At 42.3% G+C, this 19847-nt stretch overlaps 1 protein-coding gene across 5 annotated transcripts in view; it reads right to left on the minus strand.

The window, feature by feature from the left end:
• Positions 1–1380: 1380 nt before the first annotated feature.
• The window catches only part of SEC31A (SEC31 homolog A, COPII coat complex component), a 69796-nt gene continuing 51329 nt past the window's right edge, over positions 1381–19847 (minus strand). For 2 of the 5 annotated variants that reach the window (XM_040967452.1, XM_040967450.1), the window contains 6 exons: positions 19285–19581; positions 10548–10606; positions 9262–9525; positions 6413–6532; positions 3259–3330; positions 1381–1972 (listed from right to left, as the gene is read on the minus strand). In XM_040967452.1, coding sequence (XP_040823386.1) covers positions 1793–1972; positions 3259–3330; positions 6413–6532; positions 9262–9525; positions 10548–10606; positions 19285–19581 — 992 coding nt within the window. In that variant the 3' untranslated portion in view covers positions 1381–1792. Of the gene's footprint in view, positions 1973–3258; positions 3331–6412; positions 6533–9261; positions 9526–10547; positions 10607–12739; positions 12779–19239; positions 19582–19847 lie in introns of all 5 variants that reach the window. The other 3 variants (XM_040967451.1, XM_040967448.1, XM_040967449.1) reach the window with 2 other exon arrangements.

A 19847-nucleotide genomic window follows, 5' to 3' on the forward strand; every position in this document is an offset into this window, starting at 1 on the left:
CTCAGGGTTATAAATTACACTAAGAAATGGCCCCACAGCAGGGACAATCCCACAACATTGTACTGTAAAAGAAGACAACTCCTCGGATGTCACAGGCAAACTGTTTTCTTACATGCACACTCTAGAAACCCCAAGGTTTGGCTAGGGCTCCCCTGCCACCTAATCTTCTCATCTTCTTTCTTTCCAAAGTCTCAAACTTCTGTCTTTCTAAAATGACTCCAATTATCCCATTATGACAAGAGGGTAAACATGCAGCCACAAACAGATGTGACAGTAAGAGCAATGAGTAGAAAAGAATGAGTAGAAGCCAGCAGCCTGCTATCTAGATGGAGTCCCGGGTTGACTCTGTGGTTCAGTGTCAGGTCCAGGCCAAGCCTTCACCTAGTGGAGCTGCCAACCGCTCCATGCCTAAGATATACATACATGTGTGTCAGTAAGGCACTTTCTTTTTCAGTTGTAAAACTATTGTGAGATGTCAAATTGGGTTGGTTGATTTTTTTTAAGTGTAGATGGCTTGTTTGCCTCATTCCAGCCCAAGAGATGAGTTCTCGCAGACTATTTCCCTGCAGCTACAGAAAAGCCTGATGAATTCTTACTCCTTCAATAGCCCAGCCATCTATGCAGTAGTTAAAACGACAATTATCAGCACTTAAGTCTCTACATGCAGTCTAAGGGCATTATTCTCTTCTGTCTACCACTACTCTGAAAAGAAATTAGAGGCTAGCAGGGTGGCACAGCATGTTAAGCTGCCGCCAGAACCACTGCCATCGTATATGGGTGTTGGTTTGAGCCCTGGATGCTCCACATCCAATCCAGCTCCCCGCTAATTGCCTAGGAAAGCAGAGGAAGATGACACAAAGTGCTCTGGAGACCTGGAGGAAGCTTGTGGTTCAGTCCTCGCCATTACGGCTATTTGAAGAGTGAACCAGTCTATGTAAGGTCTTTCTCTCCCTCTCTGCAACTGAGTTCAAACAAATAAATGTTTTTAAAGAGCAGGTTAGAATAAAACTATTTAACAAAAAAACTGGATAAAAATGCTTTGATTTTGCTCAGCAGGCCAACTAGAACTAAGGTTTTTCTTGTCAGGCTTAAATCTCAAAGTCACAGGTAATTTTTTTTTAAGGGAATAAATTTCTAACTACAAAATGTAGAGAATTGGACCTAAAATTCAGACCAAGCACTGAAAATGTTTAACAGAGAAAAGCTCAGTGCATTCTACAGAACACAATGTTTAGGTTCCCCCATACCATTTGCTAAAACCTATGTAGTAGCTTCTGGTTGCCATTACTGGCTCAGGCCTATCGTGAGGCTTAAAAGACAGAATGGGGAGTAAACTCAGTTGCACAGAGCTGTTCTGAAAAACTCACGACATGCGCATGAAACAGGAGTATACACTTTAATTTGATTGACATAGAGGAAGTAGAGAAGACATGGAAGAAATTTAGCTTTCATTCTGCTTTATGCATAACCATATGCAGTTTTTCTAAAAAGTAAACTGAGGTTTTAAAAATCATATTTATCAGAATACCTGGAAAACCATACTGTGTGTAATCCAGGAAATACACTATTTGCAGAACAAGAAAATCAAGATGTGCAACAGAAAGTTACAACAAAAGGAGGCACTAGGGTTTTGAGCAGTGTAAAGTGAGTACAGCTGTAGGAACCATGGAACTGCTCTTCACTGGTTGCTATGGAAACATGCTAATGAGGATTGGTCCATGTCATACAATTTCTCTAGAACACGTTTCTTTGGAAAAAATGGCAATATTGGTGGGGAGATGAAGTTGTCCCTTCAGACACCCAGCTTATTGGCCTGGGTGAGGACAACTTTGAGAACTGGCATGAAGGCGGAGGTCTCACTGAAGTTGCTGGTGCTGACGATGTGCGTGTGGATGGCCAATCCTTCGGAGTAGTTCCGCGTTTCAATGCTCCTGGCAATGTTGTGTAAACCATTGATGATCGTCGGTGACAGCTGAAGTAAAGGCAGAACCAAAGAAACATTAAGAGAGGATTTCCCGCAGTAGTCTCTATGAACATTAAAGCTGGATAGTGAAATGGGGATTGAAGTGAGCATTATTATTCTTGGATAAGCAACAGTGAAGTCACAGAGCAGAATCATGATGCAATGATTTGCATAAGGGAGCTATTTATGAATCTTACATTATAGCTGCCAGGTACTGTCTTACATAGCATCATTCTGAGTCCCAAGGCTGTAATGACATGACACTTTCTCGGCCTGCCTAATGTCTTTAATTCTCCAGTTATTGCAGTCAAAGTTTTTGACAGACTTTCCTATGTCATGAAAGAGATGAAAACTTCATCATCAAGCTCTCTCAAAGTACGGATTCAAGTTACTACAACAGAGTGCCTGAACTGAACTTGGCTGGGACAATAGGCCTGGCCACATACTCAGTTCACCCAGTTCTTAACCACTTTTTATGATTTTCCCATCTCTTACAACTATAAAACCAAGTTTTCTTTTCCATGTACTTTCTTAGAAAAACAACTTCATTTTGGATCAGGCCACGGATCACACCACTTCCACTGTGATGGCAGAGTTCTTTGGTCTGGGTCTCAGGAAGGACATGGTTATTTTTATCTGGTTGGACTGGGTGTGGGGAATGGGGCAGAGGAATGCTGAAATGCAAAAATAGGCAAGGAATGCACCAGGCCTTTCTCCCTCTTCTCTCCTAGTGCTTTCATTAATTAAAAAAGAAAAGAAAAAACTCAAGAAAGGAATAGAGAGGTAGGGACAAGAGTGGACAGGGTACTTTGCTTCCTTACTGGCAGCTACCTTTAGTTACAGCGCACTGTCCTGTTCAGCTTGTAGCTTTGTCTGGCTTCATCTCTGCATAATAGCTATTCTAGAAGAACAGGACCAGGAATTGCGGATCACAGGAAAGATGACACTCCGGACACTAGAGCATCCGCCTAGTCCATGATGACTTAGTGTATCTAGGATTGTTTAAAAAGAACAGCAGTAGAAGGCCAGAGATCTCAAGGCTAAAATATGCCAGTCTGTGTTTCTAGTTAGTTCTAAGAAGGGTTAAAATTTCTTCTACACATGCAAGCATGCATCTCTCCCTTCATTCTCACTGAACAGAATGCACAATTTAGGGCCCAGAGAAAAGGCCATTTTATAAACATTGCAACTTTGCCCCCAAGCATTCTAAATGAAAGTGATGTATCACTCATGTTACTAGCAAAAACTCAGAATCAACGATTATCATAAATCCTCCCCTTTACCCCAAAACTTACTGTTTGTTCCCTAAGTTTATCATATAGAAACTCCAGACGTTTGCTGGCATCATCTAGCTTCCTCTTGGTTTGCTGCAGGAGAGGAAAAACAGATGTTACATTATGGACAGTCACTTTGCTCAAGAAAAGACTGCTGTATCTCATTTCACCACACCTTATCCTCAAGCTGCTCAACAGCTCCCTTTTATAAAGAAACGGACACAACTAGGAGACTTGACCAGATTATTATAACAGAGATCAGGAGCTCATTAAGGATGGGGGCAGGTGAAGACTGGCCTGCGGGATGAGCAGTTATGCTAGATCCACAGGTACCTGTAAGCAGCAATGGTTAGTATTCCAGGAAAGAGGTCGAATGATGCAACTGCAGACTGTAGGCTTTAAAGGGGAAAATAAGTGAATGAACTGTGGAGCCATATACACTTTGAAGGACTGATGCCTGCCTGCCTGCCTGTATGTTTTTATTTATTTGAAAGGCACAGTGATAGTAAGTCAGAGAAAGAGGATGTGTGAGAGCAGACAGACAGACCTTCCACCCACTGATTCACTCACTGAATGTGCGCAACAGCTGAGGATGGGCCAGGCATAAGCCAGGAACCTAGAACCCCATTCAGATCTTACCCCATATGGGTGGCAGGGACTTAAGCATCTGCTGCCTCTCAGATTAGCAGGAAGCTAGAAGAGGAATTGAGTAGTCTAGGGCTAGCACGTTAGCAGACCAGGCTAAGTCTCATATGGGTGCTGTTCTGAGTCCTGGCTGCTCCATCTCCGACCCAGCTCCCTACTTAGGGCCTAGGAAAGCCAAAGAGCATGACTCAAGTCCTTGGGTCCTAGCACCCACTTTGGAGATGCAGAAAAAGCTCCTGGTTTTAGATCAGCTCAGCTCACACAGTTGCGGACATTTAGAGAGTGAACTGGCAGATGGAAGACCCCTCTCTCTGTCTCTCCTGCTCTCTGCAAAATCTGCCTTTCAAATAAAAATAAATCAAATAAAAGTAAATCTTAAGAAAAAAAAAAAGAGAGTAACTGGACTTGAATCAAGCACCTTCATATGGGATGCAGGCATCCCAAAAAGTGGGTTAGCCAACCGTCCCACAATATTAGCCTGTGAAACTTTGCTTTAACTTTTCAAAATTGTACTTCCACACACTTAGTCACACTTGGCATGTTTAATTCTCCTTTCTGAGCCTTTAAAGCACCAAACCGGGGTGGAGTAGAAGGGGGAACTCCAGAAATTTCAGATTACTAACAAGAAAGTTATAAAGTTCTTTCGTTAGAGGTTCTTTGCCCACCCTACTCCCATCCTCATTTTGTAAGTACAGTGAGAGAAAGTATTTCAGAACAACAATGAAAAGCTTTCCGTTTCAGCGGGAGTGGGCATTTGGTATGGCACATAAGACCACACTTGAGATGCTGGCACCCCATACGGAATCCCCACAGTCAAGTCCTAGCCCTGCTTCTAAGACAGCTTCCTTCTAAGGTGCATCCTGGAAGGTAGATAATGGTTCAAGTCCTTGGATCCTGCCACCCATGGGATGGCGAGTTACGGCTGTCCGGCTTCATAAAGCCCAATAGTCCTGGGGCACCTGAACAGAGACTTTAACAGAGCCAGAGCAGGCAATGCCAATCAAGGGGCATGAGTGCCAGGCAGAGGGCTCCGCCAGGACAAAGGCCTTGAGCTGCAGGGCTCTGGGTATTTGAGGAAAGAGTGCCAAGGTGTCAGGAGCAGACAGAAGCAAGGCGAGGCTGCCACTGACACTATCAGGGACTCAGTTGGGCTGGAAAGTTAGTTTGTGCTGTTGGAACATGTGTGAAAATAAGAATAGACCAAGGCTATAGAAACTATTCTAATTACTGATGCAAATGAACCTTGGTGAATGCAAACTCATGGTCCCTGCCCAAAACTAACCCTGCACAGCTACAAACAGAAGCTGTACCCCGAGGGGGTGCAGAAAGCTGAGGAGACATAACAACCTCTCAGCTAACTGGAGAATGACATGAGCAGTCTTTGCAGGTTCCCTCTGCCCAGGATTCCTGGGCACCCAGAGGGAAGATATTATGACTACCTAAAGAAAAGGTAAACACCACCAAGATGCTACTGAGCTGGGTCACGTCTCCCTTGCCTCTTCACCTCCATACTGACTTCCACCAGCAGCAGGAGTGGAGTTCTGCCACCTTCTTCCTAGCAGCTCTCCAGCCCTGCAGCCTACTGTCTAGGTCTCAGGGCGTGCACAGCGGACAGTGGCTGTTTCTGGCTCTCAGCTTCACATGCTCTCCTTTCCCAGCTCCGTCTTCCCAGCCCTCGCCGAATGCCAGGAGCCAAGGTTCCTGCTATTGCTCTGCTTTCCTGACAGTCTCCATGCTGGGAATTCCTGGCTACAGGGCTAGCAGAAGGCTACACATACTAATACCCAGTGTTTGATGAAAACAACACATTCCAGAAGCTGTTTTGTTCAAGCAGACGAGTAGCAAATGACTGTAAAAAATATATTCGCTGTTTGCTGGCAAAAAAAAAAAAGCTTCATTTACAATATTGACTTTGTGGAATTTTGGTTGTTGACAAAACACAGGCATCCTCAAGATACATTAAATAAAAGCAACTGGTTTAACTACCCAGTATCTAAAACATCTAACTAACTTTAAGATTCCTGTAAAGTTACAGAGGTGATTGTTGGTGTAATTTCAGCAAGAACTCCCATATATGACCTTTGTGTGTGACAGCAGGATGCGGTTATATTGATGCTGTATGTATGCACCAAGTACGCAGGCGGCTGACGAGCCACTGCACAGCTCAGGGGCTGCGGGCACGTGGTCTGCAGTGGGACTGTCAGGGGTCCAACACTGGCTCTGAGTGCAGATGGTCCCTGCCTGCCCCTTGCTGTAATTGTTTTCATCTATAAAACAAAACGCACAAATCTACCTATACTGGGGCTAGTGGGAGGACTAAGCACACGTGTGTGTTCATGTGTACACACACACACACACACACACACATAAAGCAATGACCCATTTCTCTAATGTAAGCTGTATAAGTGCCAGGCTGGGGACTTTCACACAAACTTTTAAGACACACATCTTATAAGACTTAGAGCAGCAATTAGGTAAGAGTCCCATACAGGATTGTTTTAATAACCCCCAAAAAGAATAAGATACACACAGGATCCGTGGCCGAAGAGAGGCAGCGCTGAATAAGCTCCTCGAACGTGGTCTTCAGAATGAGGTGCTCGTCAGGGATGGGTTTCTTAGTGATTTTTTCTGTGGGCAAAGACTGCACATGCTGGAAGAGATGTTGTAAAATAATCAGAAATGGCCTGAAGCACTTCCATATAAAATTCTGAAGCTATGAGGTAGAGAAAAGCTGACCATTGTATAGACAGGTCTATTAAAATCAGATAAAAATATAACACGTGGAATCAATAAAGAAAAGGGAACTGTAGATATACGGTGTAACAAGCACTCTTCTGGTAGCTTAGATTTTCGTAAGCAGGACTAACTTAAAATAGCTCCTTAGGGAACAGATGCTCACCATTATCAAACAGAAACAATGGACATAAATCTGCTCCAATGGAAACAATCAGGGTACTAGAGAACACAGTTGGCTGGTCAGGGTGGCCGCTTGCTTTGGTGGCTGTTTGTGTGTGTGTGTTTTTAACGTTTATTTCTTTATTTTAAAGGCAGAATTAGAGCAAGAGATAAAGATCTTTAATCCATTGGTTGACTATCCAATGGCTGCCAATAGCATGGGGTTGGCCTGCTGAAGCCAGAGAACGGAACTTCATCCAGGTCTCCCACATGTGTGCAGAGACCCAAGCACTTAGATTTCCCTCCACTGTTCTCCCAGGAGCATCAGCAGGGAGCTGGATAGGAGATGGAGCAGGATGCTCATATGGGATACTGGTGTCATAGGCAGCAGCTTAACCCGGCTCTCCCATAGCACTGGCTTCTGTTTTTCTGGCTCTTTTTTGATCATCTTACAGTGCAATTTCATTTGTTGTTTCACTGAGAGCTTATTTACTGTGTAATTTTCAAAATAGCAAGATCAAACTAGACGAGAGAAGGTGCCACGATTTTGCTGAGTGTATACATGGTGCTTACTAGTTCATTTTTCATTCACACACAAAAAAATCATGCAATGATATCCCAGACACTGGCTACATAGAAATCACCGAGTTCCCAAGGAGTTCTCAAAGTAATGGGAAAAAAATTTTTTTAATGATCAAAACAGGAACTGTAGCAAATTAACACTCAGTGAAACCTGAAAAATGCCATGCCTGGGATTTGACTGAAAGGATGGGAATTCTCTTTCGGAAATTATATTTGAAGGATAAGTAACAATTAAATGTGGAAGAAATGGCATGTCCAAAAGAAGGAGCATGAGGAAAAAGGACTAAAAGGAGGTCAAGTGGCTGGAACAGAGAAAGCAAGAAGTAGCATAATAAAAGCAGGCCTTCCAGACTGTGTTAGATATTTTGGCCTTTATCCTGATGACAAGGGGAAGTTGTACTGTTTGCAGTAAGGAGGAATCAAAAGCAAATTAGAACTAGATCAAGATAGGAACACATGTTGTGGCACAGCTGCTGTTGAGGAATCTGTATCCTATACTGGCATGCTGGTTTGAATCTCAGCTATTCTGCTCCAAGCCAGCTTCCTAACAATGACATCCACTTGAGACGTGAACAGAGCTCCCGGCTGCTGACTTTGATCTGGACTGCCCCAATGTTGAAGGACCTTGGGGAATAAGCCTATGTTATATCTTCCTATGATCTTGGTTTTCAAATAAACAAATAAATAAATCTCTCCTTCCCCCCCTACCCCTTTTCTTCTCTAAATGGGTCAAGAAAGATGCTGACAGAAAAATCACGAAGCTCCTGCCCTGGTGTAGATCAGAGATAAGGGCAACATGGGACAGAGTAGAAACATACAGAAGATCAAGAAATAATTTACAGTAGTACATTCAAAATCTGAATTGGAGTTTAAAGGAGGCAGATTCCTAGGTTTCTGGCTGGAAGCAACAGAAATGAAAATGGTCCCACTCACTGAACCAGGAAACCCTGACACTCTGTTTGGAAGTAAGAGTATAAATTACAGTTTGTACATGTTGAGGCTGAGGGGCCTTGGGGACAGCACCAGAGCCAGGCAGCTGGCTCCAGGACCTGCCTGAACATTGCAAATCTCTCCCTGTATGGGTCAGACTTTCCATGATCACTGATGTTCTGCTCTACAGGAATCATTTACTGCCTCCCACGCACATTAGCAGGAATCCAGATCAAAGGAGATTACCCAGGATGTGAGAACGGATGTGGGTACCACAATAGGTGGCTTAACCCAGGATACCTCAATGCTTTTCCCATGTGTTTTCATAATTCAACTTTTAATATTTAAAATTAAAATATTTAAAACAGCAAAACACAGTCCTGTTAAAGAGATACTGATTTGACAAATCTGAATTGGATGAGTAAAAGACAAACGGAACTAGTTTTTTACTGGGGCAAGAGCTTGCTTCAGCTCCCTGCTTTTCATGAACAGACAGATGTCACTGATGAGGTCAGGATACAGCACAACTGGGCCGGGTGCAACAGCCTAGTGGCTAAATCCTCGCCTTGTACAAGCGGGATCCCATACCGGTGCTGGTTTGAGTCCCTGGCTGCTCTACTTCCCTTCCAGCTCCCTACTTGTGGCCTGGGAAAGCAGTAGAGGATAATCCAAAGCCTTGGGACCCTGCACTTGCATGGAAAACCCAGAAGAAACTCTTGGCTCCTGGCTTTGGACTGGCTCAGTTCTGGCCAGTGTGGCTATTTGGGAGTGAACCAGTAGATGGAAGATCTTTATCTCTCTTCTCTCTAGATCTGTATTTCCAATAAAAATAAATAAATAAATAAATAAATAAATAAAATATATACCACAACTGTCAAGGCAGAAAATGTAAATGATCAAATAGATAACCCTCTTTATATGAAAATGCATTTAACAGAGCCATCCTCCCATTCCACTTCCACAGCCTGTTACCTGGACAGTATTTCCAATAGGAGCCCCTGGGGCACCTTCCAAATTGGGCTTGGAGAAAGATGGTGGCATACTTGCTTGGCCAAGAGGCTGTTGCATGCCATGGAAAGGCTGGCCACCTGGAAGGTGTGGCTGTGGGAATGAAGCTTGATTCGATGGTGGTATTGGAGCTGGAGTTTGTTGCTGCAGCATCTGTGACTGGGGGTCACCCAAGGGGTTCATGATTGGCGACGTGATGGGAACTGGAGGCGTGAAGTTCTCGGGCATCTTTGCGAAGATGGAAACAGAGGGCACCAAGAGTCAAAACAAAAACAATAGCAACACTTTCTCAGCTTTATGTAAGAGAACTAGACCATTTCTTGGTTTAAAAAAATTCACAACAGAAAACTTCCGTCAAATGAAGTTTCATGCAGAATTCTAGGATAGGACACAAATTAATATGGCTAAGGTTGGTGGGAGCTCTAACCTGGACCTCTCAGTTCTGCCCTTGCCCTTCCACACTGACCCCAATTAAGGGAAGCAAAAAACACAGCCTTTCCAAAAGGCAATGTTAAGTCTGCAGAAGTCTGCCTGGGAATACTTGGAGTCGCATGTGCCGCACTTGTGTGTTTAATGTGTCTAGGGAGGGTACTCCTTTCCTAGGCCAGAAAGTAGATATTTAGCAATTTTACAACTCAAAGTAGCTGATCAAGTCTGTTTTAGGTTTCTTTGAGCACTTCATGTCTCTCAATTTCACATTGTGTGCTCATGGCTGTATTTGGAGGAACAGTTAAAAAAAAAAGAAGTAGAAAATGGCTTGGGAAGAAGGAAAGGAAAATCATAAGAACTATGAAGTTCTTAATAACTTTGACAACTGAACAACACTTAGCTACACCATCACTTCTGTATTCAAACAATATCCAGTTAGACAAAATGCCAATGTATCATGACCAAGTTCATGATTCTTGCTGGAACCCCACAACCGAAGTAATGCCGTCCAAAACACATCATTTGAGAAGCCTGAAATGTTATTTCCTACTTTTGGAAGAGGCCTGCTGGGAACTGACACTTTGCCTTCTTAAAGGGATTCAAGTTGTACCACTTCCATTAGAGCTAGGTTTAGATGATACTGTTTTCCACGGTCTTTGCTTCCCTCCAGGGAAGACTAAAACCATGTTGAAATACCCTGTAAATACACCAGTGAGTAAACTATGCCTTGAAAAGGATCAGTGAAGTGTAATGTGCTCCAAGTGCCTATGTGATGAGCCTGACACCTGTGGGCCCCAGGATGGGTGTCTTTTTCTAAGTACCTTCTTCTTCTTGGGTACTCTGTTCAAAGCTGGAGGGTCATTCCACCCATTCTGTGGACCTATCAGAGACAACAGAAGATAACATTTCTTTAGAATCTTGAAAGCAAGAAAACGAAACTGAGTTCATCATTTAATTTCTAAAATTCTACATAGCTCTGAGATAAACCTCATAAAACTTTTACCAACTGGCCTGTGGGGTCGCTGGTAGCACTGTGGTCTTGCAATCAGACCTCTACCACAGGTTGCAGTGGAGGGACCAGCCACCTTTGCACCATTTCTACTTAAATGGCTAATGTATGAATGGCGACATGCTTCACCTCCAAGGAGCAGTTTACTATTCTCTCCCAGGAAGGGCAGAATCAGTGACCTTAGTCTGTTTAAAAAAAAAAAAAAATTCTGCTACATTCACCATACCTGAATAAATAAGCACATACTCTCGCCTCTATATGGTAGAAACATTGCTTAAAAACAAAAACAAACCTTTACACAGCACCACAAATTCTGATCATCTCTGCTTTGAGAATTATAAAATGGAAGGATTACTAAAAAATCTGCTGTAAGATTTTTTTTTTAATGCTAAAAAAAAAAAAACCCCAACCCTCCAGACTGGCAGCAAACATATAATGAAATTATTGTAAATAGTACATTTCTCTGAACACATCAAAACAAACCAAAAAGCACAAACTCCCACCCCTATATCTCAAGTGAAAAATGAAGATCGGAAGCAGAATTTACTAAACACTGGGGCTAGTGTTGTGGCATACTGGGTAAAGCTGGTCCCTGTGACACTAATATCCCATATGGGCACCAGCTCATGTCCCAGCTGTTCCACTTCCCACCAGCTCCCTGCAAATGGCCTGGGAAAAGCAGATGGCCCAAAGCCTTGTGACTCTGCATTCATGTTGGAGACCCCAATGAAGCTTCTGGCTCCTGGTTCAGCCAGCTCTGTCTTGGCACAGTTGTAGTGACTTGAGAAGTGAACCAGTAGATAGAATATCTCCCTCTCTTTCAAATAAATAAACTTTTAAAAAATAGAAAGAATTTATTAAGTATATTAGAGCCTTGAGTGTCTTCAAAGGAGAAAAAGCATATTGAAAACAGGATCATTTTATTAAAAAAAAAAAAAGATTTGAAAGGTACAGTTACAGAGGGGTACATAAGGAGAGACAGAGTTTCCATTCACTAGTTCACTCCCCAAATGGCCACAACAGCCAAACCTGGGCAGGCCAAAGCCAGGAGTCAGAAGTGCCTTCCAAGTCTCCCATGTAGATGCTGGGACCCAAGCATTTGGGTCATCTTCCCTTGCTTTCCCAGGCACATTAGCAGGGAGCTGGATGGGAAATGGGACAGACAGTATTCAAGCATATAGGAAGCCAGCACTGCACGCAGTGACTTCACTTGCAGTGCCACAACACTGGTCCCCAAAGCCAAAAAAAATTTTTAAAGATTTATTTTTATTGGTCCCACAGTAAATTTTAAATCATAACATTTTTCATCAAGTGCAAATTATAATCTGTCCTATCATGGACCCAGATAACTGGTAAAGATAGTTTCGTGCATGTGTATATATAAGGATAACAAATTACTCTTCTTCCAATAAACTATTTTTCAGCATGTTAACTTTTATTTGTTTGATATGCATGACATCCAATCACAAAATTGTTGAGCAAGCCAAAGAACCTGATTCACGCATAACATCACAAACTTTTAAACTACAGATCTCCTAACCACCCTGTATCCACAAGTTTATCAGGAGGTGGGACACAAAATCAGGCTAAAGTACTCCGAGTTCAATTATGCCAGCTTCTTGGAAAATGCTTACATCTCTGATCAGGTATCAATCATTCAAGTCTCTTTCATGACTTTTTATTTTTACCCATACCTAAGATAATCTTTAGCAGTCTATCGCTTTAACCACTCAGCCACCTCGTCCCATTACCTAAGACAATCTTACAAGCTGTTCCCTTTATGTCTTTATAAAATATACAGCTTTTATGATTTAAAGCTGTTTTGTGTCATGATATAAAGTCAATCAGCTAGCAAATTTTACTGAATCAAGGCTAAATAAAAATTATACTAATCACATTTTTGGATCATTAGCTTTCAAATTTACATGCATTATTGTTTTTGTTCATTCATCAATTGTACTTAATGATTCAGGTATTACCAAGTATATTTTACAACCAATTCACCTTCCAACATAAATGCCTGGTCTTGGATAAACTGAATTTCTGTAGATAAAAAGTAAAAGTCATTTACATAGTTTTACTGAAAACATTCCAAAGTCTAATTTAACATCTTCTCCCCTTCCCCCCACCCATTTCTATAAAGAACAAATTATTTTTTTAAATTTACTGCCGATGTGCTGGGGATGCTACAGGGTCAAGGTTACTCATTTCATGTCTCCCTCTCTTCTCTGTCATCTACTTGCAGGGCAGCGAGAGCCAGAAACGCAGACAGAGCTCCCATCTGCTGATTCACTCTCCAAGTGTCCTCCACAGCCAGGACTAGGCCGAGCTGAAACAGTCAGGAACCCAACCCAGGTCTCCCATGTGGGTGGCAGAAACCCAAGTACTTGAAAACGCTGGAATCCCATATGGGTGCTGGTTCTAATCCCAGCAGTTCCACTTCCCATCCAGCTCCCTGCTTGTGGCCTGGAAAAGCAGCTGAGGACGGCCCAAAGCTTTGGGATCCTGCACCCATGTGGGATACCTAGAGGAGATTCCTGGCTCCTGGCTCCAGATGGCACAGCACCGGCCATTGTGCTCACTTGGGGAGTGAATCATCAGATGAAAGATATTCCTCTCTGTATATCTGACTTTGTAATAAAAATAAATAAATCTTTTAAAAACAAAAATCTAGGGGCAACTTGGGAATTAACCTATCTCATCACTGGACCCTGCTGAAGTCTCATCTCCCTGGTGTGGAGACCAGGTCCTCCACAGAATTCTTTGGGAAGAAACAGGGGCCTGCTGCTCTTGCACGTTGAGTGCGGGGCTGCACACCACCCTTAGCTGAACGCCTCTTCTCAGGGACCTTCTCAGGAACTCGTGGAGAATACAATGACAGGATGGATACAGTGGCTAAGATACTTTCCAGTTGCCTTGGATCTCAGTATGATGCCAATGTCATGGTAAGTTTTGGTTAGATAATCTTTTGAAAGGCAAGGAATAGGGAATCCTCATTATACATAAACTCTTCCTATCGTTGCAAGCCAGCAGGTTGTATTTTTTTAAAAAGTCATAAAATCAAAGATCAAATGTAAAAAGACATAAATCGTTGCAGCCATTTTTCAGTGACCCAAGATAAAATTAAAGTAAGGAAGGCTATAATGCTCCATTCACTTTACCTGAAACCAGTAAAACCAGGTCCTACAGTTTTAGGGAAATTCATAAAAATTAAGACAAAATTTTAAGAAACTGTTTCACAAAAACATGCAATACTATGACCCTTCAAAATTGTTGAATAAGCACAAGTATAAGACTGTATGCATAGGTGAAAACTTCAAAGGCTGCTTTATTAGAAAATAATTTTTCTGAGTAAAATTCTAGAGACTTCACTTTTGAAAGCACTTTCCCTTTAAAAATGAGCACACATTTAACCAGAGGCAAGAAAGTTAACCAACCAACAAATCAATGAAATAAGTGAACTGGGCAGTGCCCACTTCTCCTGGAACAGAGGCTGCTCCCTGCTGTCCCGGGCTGGCCACTCCACACGCAGACCCTGGAGAGCCAGCCAGCTTTGCTGCCCCGCTCCGTTGGTGTGCTGTCCACAGGCCACCCTGCAGCCCCCTTCAGCTGATGCTCCCTCAGCACCACTCACCTGCTCAAAGTCCTGCACAACAATCTCTCATCTTACTAACCTCTGCCCTTCTTGCCCTGCATAAAAGGTTCCCTAAAACTGAGCCCAGATACAAACTGTAGGCTTCAGCTTAGCTGCTGCTCGATAGAAATGCACTGTGCCTTTCTACCTCCCCATCCTTGGGGTAATTCCAATTCAAGATCAAACAGGTCATCATTAAGAATTTACTGAATCAATGTTTGTGGTTTATTCATGGGAGAACCAAAAGTCTATGTCTATGACAGCAATTATCCACTGTCAACTGGAATTTCGAAATGCTGAATAAAATCATGATCATAGAACAAAGACAATGTTTTCACACAGAATTATTTATATAATGATCAAAATTCTTAGGAAGTAAAAAAAGAACAGAGTTAAGCTATTAACTGTTAATATAAAATACAGGAGACTGTTAATGTGCAACAGAGCAGCTAGGTATAGTGCATGCCAAACACTGAAAAATGTTTGGTTTCTTATTATTTACTCTGTTTTCAGCCAGGTTAGAGCACTATGTTACTTTGCATTCACAGACTAACTTTCACAGGGCGCAGCCAAATGCTGTTTTGCTTACAGAGAGAAAGAACACCCATGCAAATATGTACACTAAATTATAACGTAACAAACTCCTGGGCGGTGCTGCTATACGACTCTCGCAATCCCCAGGCTGGGCACTTTTCCATCATCTATATCAAGACTAGACTATCTGGTGCAGAAGGAACAGGAGCTTTGAAGACTGAAAGAACCTGGGTTTGTATCTCAACTTGCTCAATCCTATTGCACACCTGAGAAAATTTTATAAGTTTAATCCCTAAGGAACTCAGTTTCCTCACGTACAATTAAAAAATAATAAATGTTATTTCTCCGAGTTCTGAGATAAATAAGAAAATATAAAACAATAAAAAAATAGTGTCCAACATCAGCTCAATCTTATTTCCTTCCCTTTTTCCCTGTACCACTTTTTAAGTGAGGATTTCCTTGATTTCCATGCTACCTCTTTCACTTAAGAGCTCTGATTATTAGCCAATTATTATTTGGTAAGGTTTATTTCATTTATTGGAAAGACAGAGAACATCAGAGAGGGGGAGACACAGAGAGATCTGCATCCAAGGGTTCACTTCCCAAATGGCCTCTAACGACTGGGACTGGGCTAGGCTGAAAAGAGGAGTCTGAACTGCATCTGGATTTCCCACTCGGGTGGCAGGGGCCCAGCACTTGCGGCACGTTTCATTGCTTTTCCACGCTCTTCAACAGGGAGCTGGATTAGAAGCAGAGCAGCAGGGTCTCAAAATGGTGCTCTATTATGAGATGCCAGCAACACAGTAGCAGCTTAATCTACTGTGACATTACTCAACTATTCAGAACACGTACTATCTTCACTCATCCACTAGAGATGAAGTAGCACTCCTCTCTAAAATATGCAACAACTGGGCCCAGCTCGATGGCGCAGTGGTTAAGGTCCTCACCTTGCACACCCGGGATCCCATATGGGCGCCAGTTCTAATCCTGGCGGCCCCGCTTCCATTCCAGCTCCCTGCTTGTGGCCCGGGAAAGCAGTGGAGGACAGCCCAAAGCTTTGGGACCCGGCACCCGCGTGGGAGACCCGGAAAAGGTTCCTGGCTTCGGATCGGCATAGCATCGGCGGAAGATCTTCCTCTCTATCTCTCCTCTCTGTATATCTGCCTTTCCAATAAAAAAATAATAAAAATAAATCTTTAAATAAAAATGCAACAACTGAAGCTATCTGTAGTGTATCACTGTACATTTATCTGAGTAACAAAGGACAGTGCACATACACATAGTAGCTTTATTTTTCATAGTTCCAATTACTGGAAGTCAAATACGGACTGATAATATAAAATGGAACATTCCAGAAAGAAGCCATTTTTAAGTTTTAAATTGTGCAGCACTGTGAGCAGCATGATGGAATCTTGTGCATTCAGCTCCCTTCCTCCTGGGACATGAATTATCCCTATGTTCAGTGTGCATGTACTAAGCATTCTAACCTGCTCCCTAGACACTTAGTAGCCATCTTGTTACCATGCCAATAGTATCAGAGTACTTGAGCTCAAGTAACCTTTATTTTACATAATCATCGGTCCTAAGGTGAAATAGCAATTATGTCAGATTTATTACAGTATACAGTAATAATCATTCTGGTTCATAATTACTGTTAGTTTTAATATGTCTAAATAATTTAACTTTTTCATAGGCTTATATGAATAGGAAAAAACATAGTATATGCAAAATTCAGCACTTCTGTGGTTCTTGGCTGGGGATCCTGCACTATATTCCTAACAGGTAACAGAGGATGACTATAGCATACTCATGAGTGTGAGTATTACGTGTGTGTGATTTTTACTATTAGGGATTTTAACATTTTACACTAAAAAAGGAGATGAAAATGCATGTATAATTCTGGGACCAAACGTTCATTAGACTTTAAAAGGAACTCCTGACTCCTGGCTTTGGACTGGCCCAGTTCTGGTCATTGTGACTCTGGGAAGTAAAGCAAAGGATGGCGGGTTTTTCTCATCTCCCCCACCCTACCCTGTAACTTTGTCTTTCAATAAATAAATAAATCTTTAAGAAGCACAAAGGAAAGAAAATGTCATATCCATACTTATTAGGACATTATCAGAGGAATTAGCATTGTGGTGTAATGGTTAAAGATGTTGCCTGCAATACCAGCATCCCATACTGGTGTGGATGAGCGTCCTGCTGTTCTGCTTCTAACCCAGCTCTGTTAACGGCCTGAAAAAGCGCTGCATGACAGCCCCAGCACAAGGCAGACCCGGATGAAGTTCCAGGTTCCCAGCTTCAGCCTACGTCAGCCTTGGCTGCTGTGCCACCTAGGGAGTGAGCCAGGGAATGCAACATCTTTCTCAATATCTTTCTCTCTCTCTTTCAAAAGTAAATAAATAAATAAATAAATAAATAAATAAATAAATAAATCTTTAATAACTTTGGAATTAGAAATAGCTAGCGTCACCTCATCTTTTTTTTTTGCCAACCTATTCAAAGCCATAATTTATAACCTGAAAAGGAAACCTCTTTTAAATATTAAAATGCACAGAGCTCTGAGTAACGTTTTCTATCATTACAGTTAACTTTGAAAAAATGTGTTTATTTGGGCTGGTGCTGTGGCATGGCAGGTAAACCTACTGCCTGTGACACCAGCATCCTATGTGAGTGCTGGTTTGTGTCCCGACTGCTCTACTTCTAAACCAACCACTGCTGACACGCCTGGGAAAGCAGTGAATGACGCCCCAGCGTTTGCGCCACTGCATCCACTCAGCGGACTTGGACGAAGCTTCTGACTGTAGCCATCTGGGGAGTTGGAATTTCTCACTCTTAACTTTCAAAATGAACAATCAATCTTTAAAGATAAACAGTGCTTCTGATATACCAATCGCTGTCTTCAAAAGTATTTAATGCACTAACACATTCAATCTCTCTTGATGGATAGGTACTACTGTTATTCTCTGAGGAAACTGAAACTTAGGAAATTACTCAAATCATATACTGAGTAGCCAAGCTGAAACACAAACCCAGACAATCTGTACACTCAATTTTTGTGGAAGTGGTTCTTGTGCTAATCTGATGGGTTCTTTTTTTATATCGTGTACTTCTGAGGCCTCTTTTGAGCACCCCAAAGTGAAAACCAGATAATACAACCTTATCCATAAAATGAACACAATGCTCTAACTGTAATATTAAGAATTTAAAAATGTATAAAACTGTATTTTACCACGAAGAAAAAAAAAAGGCAGGCGAGTGAAGTGAGAGACAATACCCTGAAGCAATCACTACATACTGTACACGCATACTGTACACGCATACTGAAACAGCGGGTACTTCTGTAATTATAAAATGCAAAATTAATAAAGATATATCTCATCATGAAAATTTTACAAAATTATGAGTTTAATTAGAAATACTCAAACACAACTACGTAAGACCAAAAAAAAAAAAAAAATCCTGGAAATTTCCAAAATGTTCAAGAAGGCAGTATTACCATAGTGGACACTGCACTTACTACTGTACACTGACTTTACTCTTACAATACACAGTCAAAGTTGAATGCTCCTCTTCTCTCAGCCCAGCATGATGAGATCTTAGTGAATTTTTAACAAATAAAATTATAAAATTTGGGTCCAGTGGCATGGCCTTGAACGTGCCGGAAACCCATATGGGCGCCGGTTCTAATCCGGGCAGCTCCACTTCCCTTCCAGCTCCCTGCCTGTGGCCTGGGAAAGCAGTCGAGGATGGCCAAAAGCTTTGGGACCCTGCACCCATGTGGGAGACCCGGAAGAGATTTCTGGTTCCCGGCTTCGGATTGGCAAAGCACCGGCCGTTATGCTCACTTGGGGAGTGAATCATCGGACGAAAGATCTTCCTCTCTGTCTATCTGACTTTGTAATAAGCATAAATAAATCTTTAAAAAAATAAGTAAATAAAATAAAATTTGCAATACTTCATTAAGATACTGTACTAACTTCCATGAATGAGTTTAAGTTGCAAATGATTTTAAAAACCAAAGCTTTCCCCATGAAAACACAAAAGAAATTAGTGTCCACTAGACTGATTCCAAACACTACATTGTGCCCATTCATAGCTTACTTTCAATGGTACATCACATATTTTCTGCTATTTTGAAGCTGTGATTTTTCCTAATTCAGCTGCTCAAGATATTATGAGAACACTTTCAGTTCTAGAATTTGGTATGAGGCCCCCACCAACACCTCACAGTACCCATTTACAATCAGGTAGAAATAACACATGTCCCCATCCACCCAGCTGTTCATGACCAAAGGAAGGAGGGAGCCAAACCACACCCCTTTCAAGCGCAGACCTGTTCTCTGGGACGCAGGCAGCTCACTGGCAGCAGGCAGTGTACCTGTTGTTCCAGGGGGCAGTGCATAAGCTGCAGATGACGGTGGAGCTCCTGGCCCGCCATGCTGGAAGGATGCTCCAGAGGAAGGGGGAGGAGGGAGAGAAGCAGCAGGGCTGGAGGTAGGTGAGGAGGCCTGGTGCTGTGCTGCATAGAGCTGAGACTGCCCAGAATAGGAAGAAGCAGAAGAGATGTAAGGGGTGTTAGGGTAAGCGTTTGAGGCAGGAGGAGCAACAGGCTGCTGAGGTCGATACAGTGCTGACCCCCCTGTTCCGAAGGGATACTGCTGGGCTGGTTGATAAGCTACATCAAGAAGAAGAAACAGAAATTTTGGTTAGTTCAAGTTTATTCATACTACAACAGAAACCCAAAAAGCTATATCATTCTAGGGACTCTACTCAGAATAAACTACAGAAAAAGGTACATGGAGTATGGTGGCAGTTCAAGATCTGTCCCCAATAAAAACTGCAGCGTTAACACTATCATGAATCAGTTATCTTCTCCCAAACCTTGTAAAATCATCGGTTTCCCACATTCTGAATCTGAGGGTCTTTCCAGACTAAGAGTCA

The sequence above is a fragment of the Ochotona curzoniae genome, unplaced genomic scaffold (assembly GCF_017591425.1).
Source record: "Ochotona curzoniae isolate NIBS_2020 unplaced genomic scaffold, NIBS_Ocur_1.0 scaffold_4506, whole genome shotgun sequence".
In the NCBI taxonomy this organism is placed as follows: Eukaryota; Metazoa; Chordata; class Mammalia; order Lagomorpha; family Ochotonidae; genus Ochotona; species Ochotona curzoniae.